The sequence below is a fragment of the Anomaloglossus baeobatrachus genome, chromosome 2 (genome assembly GCF_048569485.1).
Source record: "Anomaloglossus baeobatrachus isolate aAnoBae1 chromosome 2, aAnoBae1.hap1, whole genome shotgun sequence".
NCBI lineage: Eukaryota > Metazoa > Chordata > Amphibia > Anura > Aromobatidae > Anomaloglossus > Anomaloglossus baeobatrachus.
In genome coordinates, this window is record NC_134354.1 from 463828001 (window position 1) to 463847526 (window position 19526).

Sequence of the window (19526 nt, forward strand, 5' to 3'; positions counted from 1 at the left end):
AGGATAACATATATACCAGGATGGGGGACAAATACATCAGGATGGGGAACATATACACCAGGAAGGGAAATATATATTTCAGCATGGGGAACATATATACCAGGATGGGGAATATGTATATCAGGATGGGCCCTGGATAGGGAACATATATACTAGAATTGGACCAGAATATATATACCAAGATGGGCCTGTGATGATGAACATACATACCAGGGTGGACCACATATATAACATGACTAGCTGTACTACCCGGCTTCGCCCGGGTTAATAACTGCTGATAACAAAATAGAATGTATTAACAAAAATGTACTCTGCACACAAAAAAAACAAAACATATAGATATAAATGTAATGTCTGTCTCCCCCTCTGTATATATCTCTCTGTCTCTCTCTCTCTCTATCTCTTTGTCTGTCTGTCTCTTTCTCCGTCTGTCTAAATCTCTTTCCCTGTCTGTCAATCTATCTCTTTCCCTGTCTATCTATCTCTGTCACTTTCCCTGTCTGTCTCTTTCCCTGTCTGTCTCTTTCCCTCTCTTTCCCTGTCTGTCTCTTTCCCTCTTTCCCTCTGTCTGTTTCCCTGTGTCTGTCTCTGTCTCTTTGTCTGTGTCTGTCTCTTTACCTGTTTGTGTCTGTCTCTTAACCTGGCTCTCTATTTCCCTCTCTTTCCCTGTCTGTCTCTTTCCCTGTCAGTCTTTGTCTGTCTCTTTGTGTCTGTCTCTTACCCTGTCTATGTCTGTTTCTTACCCTGTCTGTGTCTGCCTCTTTCCCTGTCTGTGTCTGTCTCTTTCCCTGGCTGCATTGTGACATGCCAACATTCCATATAAGGGTGTGGCTGCGCATTCTTCTGAAGTTCTTGCTGCACTGTGGCTCCCAGCTCCATTCGCTTTAATGGAGGCAGGTTTTTTGGCGAATAACGCGCGGGGTTAAAATTTCCCCTCAACATAGCCAATGACGCTCTCAGGGTCCAGACGTGTGAGTGTGCAAACTTTTGTGGCTGTAGCTGCGACGGTGCAGATGCCAATCCCAGACATATACACATACACACACACACACACACATTCAGCTTTATATATTAGACTAGCTGTATTTCCCGGCTTCGCCCGGGTTAATAACTGCTGTTAACAAAATAGAATGTTTTAACATTCCCGGGATAGAATGTATAAATAGAATATATTAACGCCCGGGATAGTAACTGTCTCTCTGTTTCTCTCCCATTCTCTGTCAGTCTCCCCCTCTGTATATATCTCTCTGTCTCTCTCTCTATCTTTGTCTGTCTCTTTCCCTGTCTCTCTCTCTATCTCTTTGTCTGTCTGTCTCTTTCCCTGTCGGTCTATGACTGTCTCTATCTCTTTCTCCGTCTGTCTCAATCTCTTTCCCTGTCTGTCTATCTATCTCTTTCCTTGTCTGTCTATCTATCTATGTCACTTTCCCTGTCTGTCTCTTTCCCTGTCTGTTTCTTTCTCTGTCTGTCTCTTTCCCTCTCTTTCCCTGTCTGTCTGTTTCCCTGTGTCTGTCTCTGTCTCTTTGTCGGTGTCTGTCTCTTTACCTGTCTGTGTCTGTCTCTTAACCTGTCTCTCTCTTTCCCTCTCTTTCCCTGTCTGTTTTTTCCCTGTCAGTCTTTCTCTTTGTCTGTGTCTTTCTCTTTGTGTCTGTCTCTTACCCTGTCTATGTCTCTTTCTTACCCTGTCTGTGTCTGTCTCTTACCCTGTCTATGTCTCTTTCTTACCCTGTCTGTGTCTGTCTCTTAACCTGTCTCTTTCCCTCTCTTTCCCCGTCTGTCTCTTTCCCTGTCAGTCTGTCTCTTTGTCTGTGTCTGTCTCTTTCTGTCTGTCTCTTACTCTGTCTGTGTCTGCCTCTTACCCTGTCTGTGTATGCCTCTTTCCCTGTCTGTGTCTGTCTCTTTCCCTGGCTGCATTGTGACACGCCAACATTCCATATAAGGGCGTGGCTGCAAATTCTTCTGAAGTTCTGGCTGCACTGTGGCTCCCAGCTCCATTCGCTTTAATGGAGGCAGGTTTTTTGGTGATTAACTCTAAAGCGTGGGGTTAAAATTTCCCTTCAAAACATAGCCTATGACGCTCTCGGGATCCAGAAGTGTGAGCGTGAAAAATTTTGTGGCTGTAGCTGCGACGGTGCAGATGCCAATCCTGGTCATAGACACATACATACATACATACACACACACATACTTACATTCAGCTTTATATATTATATTGGGAACTTATACACCAGGATGGGGACATTACTGTTGCAGCATGTTGCAGCATGACAGTGTTGCAACGATATGTACACATTTTCTGGAAGCTGAAAACATCCCAGTTCTTGCATGGACAGCATACTCACCGGACATGTCAACCATTGAACATGTTTGGGAAGTTATGAATCTGCAAATACGACAGCCTGTTTAACTTCCTCCCAGTTTCCAGCAACTTTGCACATTCATTGAACAGGAGTGGACCAACATTCCACAGGCCACACTCAACAACTTGATCAACTCTATGCGAAGAAACTTATTGCACTGCTTGAGGCAAGTAGATACTAACTGTTTTTTCGACCCCTTGGATCCCCCCAATACTGTAAAACTGCATATTTTAGAGTGGCCTTTTACTGTGTCTCCCCTAAGGCACACCTGTGCAATAATCATGCTGTCTAATCAGCATCTTGACATGCCAAACCTGTGAGTTGGGTTGATTATCTCAACAAAGGAGAAGTGCTCACTAACACAGATTTAGACAAATTGATGAGCAAAATTTGAGAGAAAAAGTCATTTTGTGTACGTAGAAAAAGTCTTAGATCTTAGGGGGGCTTTACACGTTGCGACATCGCTACTGATATATCGTCAGGGTCACGTCGTTAGTGACGCACAACCGGCGCCGGTAGCGACATTGCAATGTGTAAAGCCTAGGTGCGACGATGAACGAGCGCAAAAGTGACAAAAATCGCTGATTTGTGGCACGTCGTTCATTTTCATAATGTCGCTCCTGCTGCAGATACAATGTTGTTTGTCGTTCCTGCGGCATCACACATCGCTGTGTGTGAAGCCGCAGGATGAACAAACATCTCCTTACCTACCTCCACCAGCTATGCGGAAGGAAGGAGCTGGATGGGATGTTATGTCCCGCTCATCTCCGCCCCCCCCCCGCTTCTATTGGCCGGCCGCTTGGTGACGTCGCGGTGATGTCGCTGTGACGCCTAACGCACCTCCCCCTTGAAGGAGGGATTGTTCGGCAGTCACAGCGAGGTCGCCGACCAGGTATGTGCGTGTGAAGCTGCCGTAGCGGTAATGTTCGCTATGGCAGCAATCACCATATATCACATGTACGATGGGGGCGTGTGGTGTGCTATCGCGCTCGACATCGCTAGCCGATGCTAGCGATGTCGCAGCGTGTAAAGCCTGCCTTAGAGTTCAGCTCATTAAAAATGGGAGCAAAACTAAAAGTGTTATGTTTATATTTTTGGTCAGTGTATGTCTACTAGTCACACACATATTTGAAAACAAATTCACAAAAACACATATAGATATAAATCTATACAGTCATATACACTATGTATATACATAGATATACACATCATACATTCACAAACAGACACATTGGAGGTATTTTAATATAAGGAAGCAGTCAGCAGCCTCACTCACCTCCCCGCTTGTCTCCGTCCAACTGCTTCTAGTCATGTGGCTGTGCAGGGTCCTGCACGATGACTGTCACTTTAACAGACATGATCGCACACAATGCACACTGGCACTGCTGTATATATATATCACAGGAGGGGCTGGGGCAACAGTATATACATCACAGGAGGGGCTGGAGCCTACAATATATAGATCACAAGATGGGCTGCGGGCTACAGAATATACATCATAGGATGGGTTGGGGCATAGATATTACTGGGGGTCATACTGGGGAGCATACATGTTACTTAGGGTATACATGTTATTGAGGGACATACATCTTACTGGGGGGGGCAAAACATTACTGGGACACAGATGTTACTGGGCTGGCATACAGCTCTGGGGGGCATACATATTACTGGGATGGGTGCCATAGAGCTCTGGGGGGCTACACATACAGCTCTGGGGGGGCCCATACAGTTCTGGGAGGCTGCACATACAGTTCTGGGGGGCTGCACATACAGCCCTGGGGGACCCCACATACCAATCTGGGGGGCCGCACATACAGCTCTGGGGGGGCATACACATTACTAGGGTGGGAGGCATGGAGCTCTGGTGACACTTTGGGGGGCCCATACAGTTCTGAGGGTTTGCACATTAAGTTCTGAGGGGCCGCGCATATGAATCTGGGGTCTGCACATACAGCTCTTGAGGGACCATGCAGCTTTGGGAACCCATACAGTTCTGAAGGACACACATACAGCTATGGGGGACCCGCATATGGCTCTGGTGGGCAGCAAATACAGCTTTGGGAGCCCATACAGCTCTGGGGGGACGCATACAGCTCTGGGGGACCCATTCAGCTCAAAGGGGGCCCATACAGCTCAAGGGGGCCAATACAGCTCAAGGAGGGCACCTACAGCTCTGGGTGGCCCACAAAGCTCAAGACGGGGGGCCATACAGCTCAGGGGCTCCCATGCAGATTGGAAGGGCACATACAGCTCAGAAAGGGGGACCCTTACTGATAAGGGGGGCCAATACAGATCGGGGGGTGGAACATACAGCTCAGTTTGTGGGGGGCCTATACAGGTATACACTGTGCTCGGGGACACTGGCTGGCACTGCGGCCCCTCTTCATCTGAAGCACTGCAGCACACCACTCGCTAGCTCTGCCCACAGATGAACTTCACCTGAACACTGCCAGTGTGCTGACGCCAGCCCTGACGACATACATTACAATTCTAATGTACTGGAAATCAGTCAAGCTGATCTTTTGAGGGAATAACAAGTACAATCTAATTATATTTTATGTTAAATGCAATAATTGGTCCTGGTTTCATCTGATTGTGCATATGATCTGCTAAAATATTCATTTTTATATCATTTGTTCTAATTAAATGTGAGATCTTTCTGAGTTCATTCTTACAGGTAGCATATATTTACATAGTTATATTCGTATGATTAGTTAAGAAAGACGACTGAGGCTAGAACAGTTTATTTTTTATTTGTTATATATATATATGTGGGCATATCAGCAAGGGTATAGGAGTATAAATTGTAACTTTTAGTATTAATATTGGTATAAAACCTCTTTGTAATAAAATGACAAACAGAATAATTAGTATGAAGCGATGATAGGTATTAGCCAAAAATAATAATACATAGAGTAGCAATAGGAAATAGCCAAATATAACCACGGCACACATTGTCAGCGGTTACAAACTTAACAGACAAACAAAAACGGAAAGAGGATCATTCTCACCCATGAATAAACTGTGATGTCTGCAATTGATCCTCCATATGACTGATCTCTCATATAAAGATGGGAGGGGGCATTCATCTGTATAGCTACACATTACCCTTGCCGGAATAAGCATAGAACATATTGCTACCAATCACTTTCACTTTCTAATCCTCTACCCTTCCTGAAACGCCCCTTTTTTATTGGTAGATTTTCCATTTTGGATATATTCTTGCTGCTTTGTTATTTATATATGGGCTGAATTCATTGATAGTTAAAGGGTATATCAGGGACTTAAAAAAGAAATATATGCCTAAGCACTCTTAACAGGCAGGTAGTTGCTAACTAGCTGCCTGTTGTGCCCAGCAACATTCTTCCATTCCTTGCTGGCACAGATTGGTCACAGATTGCTCTTGCCGGCACTTCATAAACAGAGAGGAGGCTTATTTTCTGCTTTGCTCTGTAGATGGCGCAGAAAGGCCTGTGTCATTCTGATTGACAGCCGGCACCCTGCTGTGTAATTGGGGGAGCTGGCTGTTAATCAGCAAGATATCGTCTGTCCTGCTTCATCTACAGAGCACAGGGGATGAGAAACCTCCGCTCTGTTTATGAAGCAATTGTATCTCTGGCAGGAGTGGTCTGTGACCACTTTGTGAAGGCGAAGAACAGTGCCGGACATTACCTGCTTGTTAGTGCTTAGGCACTTTTTTTTTAAGTCTAGGCTATTTCCTTTAAGGCTTAAAAAGAAGCTTTAACATGGAGGTTTTTTAATACTTTTCAGCTGCTCCCTAATAAATACCTATTACACAAAGTATTCCATTTATGAGCAGAAATGATTCAGCTAATAGAGTAGACAATGTAATTTCCTTCTTATTCCCTGCAGGCACTAGGAGCAGAATATTATGAATTGAAGAGGATACTACGCAAGTCTTAGAATAGAGTATGCAAAATGAATGTCTTAATGTGGCAATAGACTGATAGAGCCTTGATGTGGAGAATATAGGTGGTGGAATGTTGTAAGAAACACATATGTCCACATATAACTCCTGCCTTGCATTATGTGCAAGATATGAATTAATCATATGCTTACATAATATGTATAATTAAATTAAGAAACTGGGGTGTTCATATAGAAATTTAGTGGTGGTGATACCATACAGACCAAGGAGCCTGAAGGTTCAAAAACTTCCTCTCCCTTATCTGATGATAATAGTTCTATTAATTATACATGATAGTTGGGGGCCTCCCTGTTACAGAGTTTGCATTTATGAAAAGGCTTCTACTTCTGTATGGGAAAAAGGGTGATTGACCTTTTGCTTTAACAAAAATTCTATATGATTTAAGCCACTAGCAGACATCGGGGCCCAGAGGGGAGGGGGCCCCTCACCTCACAACCAGGATCTGACTGTTGGGACAGTGAGGGATTCCCTGGTGGGCCCCGAGTTCTCACGGGCCTCCATACTTCATATAGAGGGGGCCCACCACCAGTACCCATGGTTGTTAGAATGAGCTTATCAGAAACTGCGTGCATAATTAATTAAAAATGGTTAAATGGTTAAAAATTAAAATGGCCGCAGCCTTTGGGCTATCAAATATCACTGCTATGTGTCACGCGCTGACATCAGCATGCAGTGCATAGCAGTGACATTTAATTGTTGCCGGTCTATCAGTGAGTAGCCTCTGATAAGCCAGCGGCACTTGAATGTCACTGCTATGTACCTGGTGCTGCCATCAGCTCTCGGTGCATAGCAGTGACGCTTATTGGCTTATATGCATGTGATGTAGTGTGAGTGTGATAATATACTCACCTTCTGCTGCTTTCTCTGTTGTCCAGCGTCATTCTCCTCTTCTCAGTGATGTCACCCCTCTCCAGATTCTCAGGACCATGCTGCTCTGTGTGTCCCAGAGGTGACTTTGAGCCTTGGGGGGAAGCATACACAATTCTTGAGGCCCTTTGCTCTCAGTGTCCGCCACCCCTGATTTAGGCTAGAAATAAATAGTACCCAAAAATCTGACATAATATATTATATAGATGTAGGAGATCTGTCATATGATTTTACAGTACAAACTATGTACATTACTTGTCATGAGCAAATCATGTATCACACCCTGGTTTTATGATTGCATCTTGATATATTATTTTCTGAAACACTCCAACATTTAAAATATTTAAATAAATGTAAAATATATTTTGAGGATCTGGACTATTGTCGGAGACCAGACTAAGCCGGCACCACTCCCGGCCGTCTCTTCCTAGCGCGGCTGCAGGTGATTTACAGGTCTCTCCCTTGTGCGTACATGGCGTGTCAATCACCTGCAGTAGCGCTAACATTTTTTATTGTAATTAACATTATTTCTGTGTTTATCTTTTTTTCAAACAGCTATTCAAATGATAATGCAAAATAGTAAAAGTGGTATTTTATCTTGTCACTATTATGTAACAGCTGAATGGTGATTAAATATTCTCTTTATCTGAATGCAGGAAGAAGATGCCATTCCATCATGTGACTGCTGGCTTGTTGTACAAAGGGAATAACTACTTAAACCGATCGCTTTCTACAGGAAGTGACAGTGAGCAGCTTGCCAACATCTCCGTGGAAGAACTAGACGGTGAGATTAAAATCAATTTTGGTTGAAAAGTTTATATTTGTTGTGTCTATTGAGATTTGAGATACAACATAATATCTTCTAAAGTGATTTCTATATTTCTAAAAGGAAACAAAACATTTCACTGTGAATTAATAAGGCAGAAATAGTGATTGTGCAAAATATTTAGATTTCTGCAATCAAAAATCGAAAAATATACATAAATAGATATGAGATACATAGATAAATAGATAGAGGGATAGATAGATAGATAAATAATGGATAAAGGGATAGATAGATAGATGGATAGATAGATAGATAATGGATATATATATATATATAGATAGATAGATAGATAGATAATGGATAGATAGATAGATAATGGATAGATATATAAATAATGGATAGATATATAGATAGATAGATAGATAATGGATAGATAGATAGATAGATAGATAATGGATAAATAGATAGATAATGGATAGATAGGTAGATAGATAGATAGATAGATAGATAGATAGATAGATAGATAGATGGATAGATAGATAGATAGATGGATAGATAGATAGATATGGGATAAATAGATAGATAGATAGAGGGATATATAGATAGATAGATAAATAGATATGAAATAGATTGTTATTAGATAGATAGATTCATATGGGATAGATAGATGGATAGATAGATAGATGGATAGATGAATAGATGGATAGATGGATAGATAGATAGATAGATAGATAGATAGATAGATAGATAGATAGATGGATAGATAGATAGATGGATGGATAGAGGGATAGATAGATAGATAAATAGATAGGCTAAATAGATAGATAGATAGATAGATAGATAGATAGATAGATATGAGATAGACAGATATGAGATACATAGATATGGATTAGACAGATTGATATTAGATGATGTACAATATATAGAAAGAAGCTATAAGAAATCTAGAACAACAAACAATGCCAAAATACCTGGAAGCATATTAGATAAGAAAAACAAATCGTATTGCTGTGTGCCGTTTTGCTTGGAGCAGGCAGTAGTTAACAGTTGTCAGCATCAGTGAACTGAAGGTTGTGGCACACAGATGCTCATTTATCTGATAAAGTTATGTGAGGACAAGTACAATGTGCATCCCAGATAATACCAAATATTATTTTTTTCATTGTACAGTTCTTTGACTTCTTGCAGTTAAACTACAATATAGATATGTGTGATAAGAGGAACCATGTTGCCTGATAAGTAGGTATTGCTTGCATACAAAGTATTTCCAAGCTAAATTTAAAGTCACATTAGGAAATTGCAATGATATATGCATTTATTTATTCAAATTTGCAAATATAACCCATGTTTTGCACATGTCACCTCCACTTCCCCCATAAGAACGTCCCTCCAAGCTCTATTTACCATTCCGTTGGCATTGGATCCTGTAGTTATAGGGGCCCAAATCATAGTGCAAAATGCAGTATCCCTCAGATGGCATCCTGACAGCTGACCTGTACTGAGTCTAGAATAGAGCGTCTACAGTGAGGAATGATTTTATGGAAAGGGACAGAACCTCCTTCATTACAATGCGAAGCTCATACCAGAAGCCAGTGATATGCCTGTGTATTGGTAACTAAGAGTGGTAAAGTAATGCAGAAAGAGATTCTTTATCAAGGGAATGGAAAGGGCGGTATATATAGAGTACAGCAATAATAGCAATACTGCAATATGATCTGTATGTTGGGACTGAAAGGAGAGATATTCTGCAAGATAGGCTTTATATAGAGGGGACAGAAAAGATAGAAATACTGCAGGATGGGTTGTATATATAGAAAATGGAAAATAAAGATAGTAAGATGGGCTGTATACAGGAGCTGAAAGGAGAGATATACGTCAGGATAGGTAGGATAGACGGGATAGAAAGGATAGAAATGCTGCAGGGTGGGTTGTATTTATACATAGTTACATAGGTTGAAAAAAGACCTAGGTCAATCAAGTTCAATATTTCTCCACCAATTATAATTTTTTTGTCACTAATTTATCTATAACTCACAATGGTATGTGTAATTAGAAAATCATCCAGCCCTTTTTAAAAGCTGTAATTGTATTTGCGATTACTACCTCTTGTGGTAGAGCATTCCACGGCCCGGCTGCTCTAACTGTACAGAACCTTTTCCTATTAAATTGCCGGAATAGCCTTTCTTCCATCTGTAATGAGTGCACCCTGGTCCTTAGTGTGGTCTTTGAAATGAGAGAGTCATGTGCTAGTTCTATGTATTGACCACACATGTACTTATAAATAATATAAATAAATTATATCTCCTCTGAGATTTTTTTTTAGGCAAAACAAGGCCACATTTCCAAGATCTTATATATATATATATATATATATACACAGGGTGGTCCAAAAGTTGGTGGACAGTATGTGTAATAGGGTTATGAAGGGGGAGATTTATCAAACATCGTGTAAAGTGAAACTGACTCAGTTGCCCTTAGCCACCAATCAGATTCCACTTTTAATTCTTCACAGACTCTTTGGAAAATGAAAGGTGGAATTTGATTGGTTGCTAAGGGCAACTGAGTCAGTTTCACTTTACACGATGTTTGATAAATCCCCTCTTTCATAACCCTATCGCGCATACTGTCCAAATGCTTTTGGACCACCCCGTATATATATATATATATATATATTATATATATCTCAAGCTGGAATGTATACGGTGGCAGAAAGGAGAGATACACTGCAGGATGGACTGTATATAGAGGGGTATTGCAAGATGAACATAATTTGATCCAGCTCACCTCTGCTTGTCATCCAAAAAACGAAATACCTGTGCACTACATGGATTAAATCTCAGAAGAGATGTTATGTTACATTATTAAGTATATAACACCATAACCTCCCTGTGCCATTTATTAAAATCTTATCATAATCTTATAAAAGTTATTGCATATACTTTCATGCTGGTAATATAAGTTTGATTAGATATACCCTCATGTGTCTGCTTCAACCATTATCCTTGAACCTTTATTATAATAAATTAAAAAGTATATAACATTTCAAAGTCACTAGAATTTTGTAAATAACAACAATAATGCCAATTTGTCATTATTTGTAACATGGAATAATTATCCCTATAGTGCAATCTATAATATATTTTTTTTAATAATGACACATCATTTCATTAAAACATTGTATATAAATTAGAAACCAAGTTAAATGATGGAAATTGCACTAGAGGTATATTAGTTTATTCCATCTTAAAATATTTAGCATTTTTGTAATTATAAGTGATTTAAAATGTATTTTCAAAATTTGTTTGCACTTTGTTTCACTCTGCACGTTTCTATCCCTTTAATTAGCCCATTACCTCCCATATGGGTGTGTTAACAGGTTAAAAAGAGGGATAGAGACATTGATTCCAGTGTCATGATTAAGGGCGTTTAGCCAGAAACTAGTTGACCTTGCTGGTATCACTGCCTTTATGTCTGTATTGCACTTCTAAAGAAAATAAAAAATGTATCCATTGCTTGGAGCCGGAATATATATTTTTCATTTGGGTATTGCAAGATGGCTGTATATAGAGGGTGCAGAAATAATGGATATACTGCAAAATGAGCTCTGTGTAGGGGTTGAGAGGAGAGATATACTGCAGGATAGGCTGTATACAGAGGGGATAGAAAGGATCGAATACTGCAGAATGGACTGTATATGTAAGCAATAGAAAAGAAAGAAATAGCAAGATCAAGATAGGCTGTTTAGGGGCTGAGAGGAGAGATATTCTGCTCTGCAAGATGGACTGTATATAGAGGGGACAGAAAGATGATGTACACTGTTTATTTTTGCCAGCTGCTGAGAGTTCAGTGATGTGAAACTTCAAATGCCCTCTATTTTTGTATATGACCGGGGATTACAGTTGCATCCAGGAATATTTGGCCAGTGACACAAGTTTTGATATTTTAGCTGGTTTACCAAAACATATTCAATACACAGCTATATAATCAATGAGGGCTTAAAGTGCAGACTCTTCCCTTTAATTTGAGGGTATTCACATCCTCATTGGAGTAAAGGCCCAGTCACACTAAACAACTTACCAGCGATCCCAACAACGATACAACCTGATAGGGATCGCTAGTAAGTTGCTAGGAAGTCGCTGGTGAGATGTCACAGTGACGCTTCAGCGATCCCACCAGCAACCTGACCTGGCAGGGATCGCTGGAGCGTCGCTTCACGGGTTGCTGGTGAGCTTGTCACACAGGCAGATCTCACCAGCAACCCGTGACCAGACCCCAGCGCCGCGTGGAAGCGATGCTGCGCTTGGTAACTAAGGTAAATATCGGGTAACCAACCCGATATTTACCTTGGTTACCAGCGCACCCCGCTTAGCGCTGGCTCTCTGCACACCTAGCCACAGTACACATTGGGTTAATTACCCGATGTGTACTCTGCTACGTGTGCAGGCAGCAGGAGCCGGCTTCTGCGGACGCTGGTAACCACAGTAAACATTGGGTAACCAAGAAGCCCTTACCTTGGTTACCCGATATTTACCTTCGTTACCAGCATCCGCCGCTCTCAGCTGTCAGTGCCAGCTCCTGTTCTCTGCACTCCTAGCCACAGTACACATCGGGTTAATTACCCCATGTGTACTCCCGCTACGTGTGCAGAGAGCGGGAGCCGGCACTGACAGCTGAGAGCAGCGATCGCTGGTAACGAAGGTAAATATCGGGTAACCAAGGGAAGGGCTTCTTGGTTACCCGATATTTACATTGGTTACCAGCATCTGCAGAAGCCGGCTCCCTGCCCCCTGCACATTCAGTTGTTGCTCTCTCGCTGTCACACACAGTGATGTGTGCTTCACAGCGGGAGAGCAACAACTAAAAAATGGCCCAGGACATTCAGCAACAACCAACGACCTCACAGCAGGGCCTAGGTTGTTGCTGGATGTCACACACAGCAACATCGCTAGCAACGTCACAAAAGTTGTTCCTTAGCAGCGATGTTGCTAGCGATGTTGCTTAGTGTGACGTGGCCTTAAGGGTTTAGGAATTATAGCTCTTTAATACATAGCTGCCTTTTTTCAAGGGGCCAAAAGTAATTAAACAATTATCTCAAAAGCTACTCAATGGGGTACATGGGCTATACTATCATTAATACATCATCAATTAAGCAGGTAAAAGGACTGTAGCTGATCCCAGCTGTGGCATTTACATTTGAAAGCTATTGCTGGGGACAAAGGAGCTCTCAATGGAAAAGAAACAGACCATCATTAAGATGTCCATTTACTAAGATTGATCTAATAACTAACTGTAAACCAATATCGATGCTAAATCACTCAGTGCACATAGGCTATTATTATTCTTGGTTGTTCAATTCCCTTGTACACAGGACGATATACCACTGAGAACAATGATCGTTTGAGCAGCTAAAAAAATAATTTCATTAGATGAACTAATATTTTGCTCATTCACTGGATGATCAATTGCCTGTTTAAACAGAGAGATAATTATGATCGAGCATCCATAAAAAAGCTTGCTCAAGATTAACTTTTCAGTGTAAATGTCCATTTAGATTGAACTACTCGTCATGTATGACCTCCAGTATTAAATATTTTAGGTAAACATTCAGAGAAGAAAATCGAAAGTACACCATCAAGGAGGACAAAACATATGTAAAAAGCAATATCTAGACAGTAGAGCATGTTTTATACCCTCTCCTAAATTTAGATATTGTACAACTATCAAATACTGTCTGCCTGTGGCTTCCAGGACTTCTACACATCTGCAGTCTCCAGGCTTCCAGAATATCTGCCACCTGTCTGTCTTCTCCACAACATTGCCTGTTAGCCTATAGCTTCCAGTACCTGTCTGTCGTCTCCACGACATCTCCTGTTGGCCTGTGGATTCCAGGAGCTCTGATACCTATAAATAAGTAGATATTTGCTTGCATAACCAGATCCCTAGCGGTTGTATTGTAGTATATAGAATAAGTAATCATTGGTTCAAAATCCCATAAAGAGACTAAAAGAGAAAGTAAAATAAAAAGGTTTCAGAAAAATATAAAAATTTGAATTGTTTTAAATATATAATGTATGATAAAAAAATAAACATATTTGCTATCACCATCTTTGTAAAATTCCGCTATCAAAATATAAACTTATTTAATCTGTAGGCTTCATTCAGAAGCCTGTTTTTCATATGCAGTTGAAACCAGAAGTTTACATACACTATCTAAAAATACACATATGCATGTTTTTCTCACTATCTGACAAAAAAACAAAATAAACCTTCCCCTTTTTGATCAATAAAGCTGAATGTGTGTATGTATGTGTATGTATGTATGTATGTCCGGGATTGGCATCTGCACCATCGCAGCTACAGCCACAAAATTTTGCACACTCACACTTCTGGACCCCGAGAGTGTCATAGGTTTTGTTTTGAGGGGAAATTTTAACCCCGCGCTTTACAGTTATTCACCAAAAAAAACTGTCTCCATTAAAGCGAATGGAGCCGGGAGCCACAGTGCAGCCAGAACTTCAGAAGAATGCGCAGCCACGCCCTTAAATGGAATGTTGGCATGTCACAATGCAGCCAGAGAAAGAGACAGACACAGACAGGGAAAGAGGCAGAAACAGACAGGTTAAGAAACAGATATAGACAGGGTAAGAGACAGACACAAAGAGACAGACACAGACAAAGAGACAGACTGACAGGGAAAGAGACAGACAGGGAAAAAGAGGGAAAGAGAGAGACAGGTTAAGAGATAGACACAGACAGGTAAAGAGACAGACACAGACAAAGAGACAGAGACAGACACAGGGAAACAGACAGACAGGGAAAGAGAGGGAAAGAGACAGACCAGGTAAAGAGACAGACAAAGAGACAGACACAGGGAAGGAGACAGAGGGAAAGAGGGAAAGAGACAGACAGGGAAAGAGAGGGAAAGAGACAGACAGGGAAAGAGACAGACAGGGAAAGTGACAGAGATAGATAGACAGACAGGGAAAGAGATAGATAGACAGACAGGGAAAGAGATTGAGACAGGCGGAGAAAGAGACAGATACAGTCAGAGACAGACAGGGAAAGAGACAGACAGACAAAGAGATAGAGAGAGAGAGACAGAGAGATATATACAGAGGGGGAGACAGACATTATAATTATATTTATATCTATTTGTTTTGTGGTTTTTGTGTGCAGAGTACATTTTTCTTAATACATTCTATTTTGTTAACAGCAGTTATTAACCCGGGCGAAGCCGGGTAGTACAGCTAGTTATTTATATTTGCCAAATGACAGAATAATGAGAGAGAGAGAATGTTTTAAGGCATTTTTATTTCTTTCTGCAAAGACAAAACTTTATATACATTTCATTAGCATTTCGTACCATTTACCTTAAACTGTATGACTTGGATAAAACATTTTGGATATCCTTCCACAAGCTTCTCACAATAGTTGGTAGGAATTTGGTCCCATTCCTCCTGACAAAACTGGTGTAACTGAGCCATGTTTGTAGGCCATCTTGGTCTCACCTGCCTTTTCAGCTTTTTCCTTAAATTTTCAATAGGAATTAGATCAGGGTTTTGTGATGGCCACTCCAACCAAAATATTAACTTTAACCTTAAGCCACTTTGTAGCAAGTTTTGGCAGTATGCTTCGGGTCATTGTCCATTTGGAAGATCCATTTCCGCCAAAGCTTTAAGTTACTGCTGATGTCTTGAGATGTTGCTTCAGTATTGCCACATAATCTTCCTTTCTCATGATGCCATCTATTTTGAGAAGTGCACTAGTCCCTCCTTCAGCAAAACAATCCCACAACATGATGCTGCCACCCGTGTGTTTCACAGTTGGGATTGGTATTCTTAGGCGTCAAAGCTTCTCCCTTTTTACCTTTTTCCTCTATGGTCATTAAAGTCAAACAGTTTAATTTTAGTTTCGTCAGACCACAGGACAAAAATTAAGGCCTTTGTTCTTGTTTGCATTTGCAAACATTAATCTGCCACTTTTATGGTTTTTTTGGAGTAATGGCTTCTTCCTGGCAGAGTGGCCTTTCAGCCCATGTTGAGTCAGTACTCATTTCACTGTGGATAATGACACAATCTTTCCAGCTTCCGTCAGCATCTTCACAAGGTCTTTTGCTTTCTTCTTGGATTGATATGCACATGTCTGACCAAACCACGTTCATCTTTAGTACACAGAACCCGTCTCCTTCCTGAGTGGTATGATGGCTGGACATTCCCATCATTTTTTTACTTGCATATAATTGTTTGTACAGATGAAAGAGGCACCTCTAGGTATCTGGAAATTGCACCCAAGGATGAACCAGATTTTTGCAATTCCACAATTGTCTTCCTGAGAACTTGGCTGATTTCTTTTGACTTTCCCATGATGATACATAAAGAAGCAGTGTGTTTCAGGTGTGCATTAAAATACATCCACAGGTGTGTCTCTAAGTAACTCAGATGTTGTTAATAAATCTATCAGAAGCTTCCAAAGACATGTCATCATCATATGGGCTGTCCCATATTGTTTAAAGGCATAGTACTCTTAGGCGGGCTTTACACGTTGCAACATCGCTACCGATATATTGTCGCGGTCACGTCGTTAGTGACGCACATCCAGCACCAGTAGCGACATCACAACTTGTAAATCCTAGGTGCGACGATGAACGAGCACAGAAGCGTACAATATCGCTGATCTGTGTAACGTCGTTCATTTTCATAATGTCAGTTCGACCGCAGGTGCGATGTTGTTTGTCATTCCTGCAGCTCCACACATCGCTGTGTGTAAACCCGCAGGAGCGACAAACATCTCCTTACCTGCATCCTGCTGGCAATGCGGAAGGGAGAAGGTGGGCGGGATGTTATGTCCCGCTCATCTCCACCCCTCCGCTTCTATTGGCCGGCCGATTAGTGACGTTGTGGTGACTAGAGATGAGCGAACCGGTCCCGGTTCGGCTCGAGGCGGTTCGCCGAACGGGGGGTCTGGCTCGAGTTCGGCTCGTCGAACGTTCGACGAACCGAACTCGAGCCCATAGGAAACAATGGCAGGCAATCACAAACACAGTAAAACACCTAGAAAACACCCTCAAAGGTGTCCAAAAGGTGACAAACAACTCACAACACAACACAAACACATGGGAAAGTGACAAGGACATGTACTCATGCGAAAACAAAACAGCTGGACAAGGAAAAAGAGGAGGACACACAGATATAGGCATGGCACGCCCTTCTAAAGTCATGTAAAACACCGCAAGGTGACTCCAAGCGGAGTCTCCCTTTTTTCCAAAAATTGGGCCCCACACACCCACCCCTTCAGTGGCAGCAGTTGTGCCCCAGTTGTACACTTCACAGCTAGATTTGCATCAAGCACATTCAAAAATACGCCATTCTTATCCGTCCCCAGGATGACACCGGGGTAGGTAGCAAAGTCTTTCCTGATCCCAGCTCTGTTCATCTTGGCTTCTTTTAAAAACACAGCAAGCAAGGGTTACTCCAAGCGGAGTCTCCCTTTTTTCCAAAAATTGGGCCCCACACACACCCACCCCTTCAGTGGCAGCAGTTGTGCCCCAGTTGTACACTTCACAGCTAGATTTGCATCAAGCACATTCAAAAATACGCTATTCTTAACCGTCCCCAGGATGACACCGGGGTAGGTAGCAAAGTCTTTCCTGATCCCAGCTCTGTTCATCTTGGCTTCTTTTAAAAACACAGCAAGCAAGGGTTACTCCAAGCGGAGTCTCCCTTTTTTCCAAAAATTGGGCCACACAGACACCCACCCCATCAGTGGCAGCACTTGGGCCCTAGTTGCAAACAGGATGTTTTGATTTGCATCAAGCACATTCAAAAATACGCTATTCTTAGCCGTCCCCAGGATGACACCGGGGTAGGTAGCAAAGTCTTTCCTGATCCCAGCTCTGTTCATCTTGGCTTCTTTTAAAAACACAGCAAGCAAGGGTTACTCCAAGCGGAGTCTCCCTTTTTTCCAAAAATTGGGCCACACAGACACCCACCCCATCAGTGGCAGCACTTGGGCCCTAGTTGCAAACAGGATGTTTTGATTTGCATCAAGCACATTCAAAAATACGCTATTCTTAGCCGTCCACAGGATGACACCGGGGTAGGTAGCAAAGTCTTTGCTGACCCATGACTTGTTCATCTTGGCTTCTTTTAAAAACAATGTAAGCAAGGGTTACTCCAAGCGGAGTCTCCCTTTTTTCCAAAAATTGGGCCACACAGACACCCACCCCATCAGTGGCAGCACTTGGGCCCTAGTTGCAAACAGGATGTTTTGATTTGCATCAAGCACATTCAAAAATACGCTATTCTTAGCCGTCCCCAGGATGACACTGGGGTAGGTAGCAAAGTCTTTGCTGACCCATGACTTGTTCATCTTGGCTTCTTTTAAAAACAATGTAAGCAAGGGTTACTCCAAGCGGAGTCTCCCTTTTTTCCAAAAATTGGGCCACACAGACACCCACCCCATCAGTGGCAGCACTTGGGCCCTAGTTGCAAACAGGATGTTTTGATTTGCATCAAGCACATTCAAAAATACGCTATTCTTAGCCGTCCCCAGGATGACACCGGGGTAGGTAGCAAAGTCTTTGCTGACCCATGACTTGTTCATCTTGGCTTCTTTTAAAAACAATGTAAGCAAGGGTTACTCCAAGCGGAGTCTCCCTTTTTTCCAAAAATTGGGCCACACAGACACCCACCCCATCAGTGGCAGCACTTGGGCCCTAGTTGCAAACAGGATGTTTTGATTTGCATCAAGCACATTCAAAAATACGCTATTCTTAGCCGTCCCCAGGATGACACCGGGGTAGGTAGCAAAGTCTTTCCTGATCCCAGCTCTGTTCATCTTGGCTTCTTTTAAAAACACAGCAAGCAAGGGTTACTCCAAGCGGAGTCTCCCTTTTTTCCAAAAATTGGGCCACACAGACACCCACCCCATCAGTGGCAGCACTTGGGCCCTAGTTGCAAACAGGATGTTTTGATTTGCATCAAGCACATTCAAAAATACGCTATTCTTAGCCGTCCACAGGATGACACCGGGGTAGGTAGCAAAGTCTTTCCTGATCCCAGCTCTGTTCATCTTGGCTTCTTTTAAAAACACAGCAAGCAAGGGTTACTCCAAGCGGAGTCTCCCTTTTTTCCAAAAATTGGGCCACACAGACACCCACCCCATCAGTGGCAGCACTTGGGCCCTAGTTGCAAACAGGATGTTTTGATTTGCATCAAGCACATTCAAAAATACGCTATTCTTAGCCGTCCCCAGGATGACACCGGGGTAGGTAGCAAAGTCTTTGCTGACCCATGACTTGTTCATCTTGGCTTCTTTTAAAAACAATGTAAGCAAGGGTTACTCCAAGCGGAGTCTCCCTTTTTTCCAAAAATTGGGCCACACAGACACCCACCCCATCAGTGGCAGCACTTGGGCCCTAGTTGCAAACAGGATGTTTTGATTTGCATCAAGCACATTCAAAAATACGCTATTCTTAGCCGTCCCCAGGATGACACTGGGGTAGGTAGCAAAGTCTTTGCTGACCCATGACTTGTTCATCTTGGCTTCTTTTAAAAACAATGTAAGCAAGGGTTACTCCAAGCGG

At 42.1% G+C, this 19526-nt stretch overlaps 1 protein-coding gene across 2 annotated transcripts in view; it reads left to right on the forward strand.

Annotated features, from left to right (window-relative positions):
• Positions 1-19526, forward strand: part of CALN1 (calneuron 1) — a 650929-nt gene that overhangs the window by 207155 nt on the left and 424248 nt on the right. For both annotated transcript variants that reach the window (XM_075334231.1, XM_075334230.1), the window contains exon 2: positions 7833-7960. In XM_075334231.1, the coding sequence (XP_075190346.1) occupies positions 7840-7960 (121 nt within the window). In that variant the 5' untranslated portion in view covers positions 7833-7839. The remainder of the gene's footprint in view (positions 1-7832; positions 7961-19526) is intronic.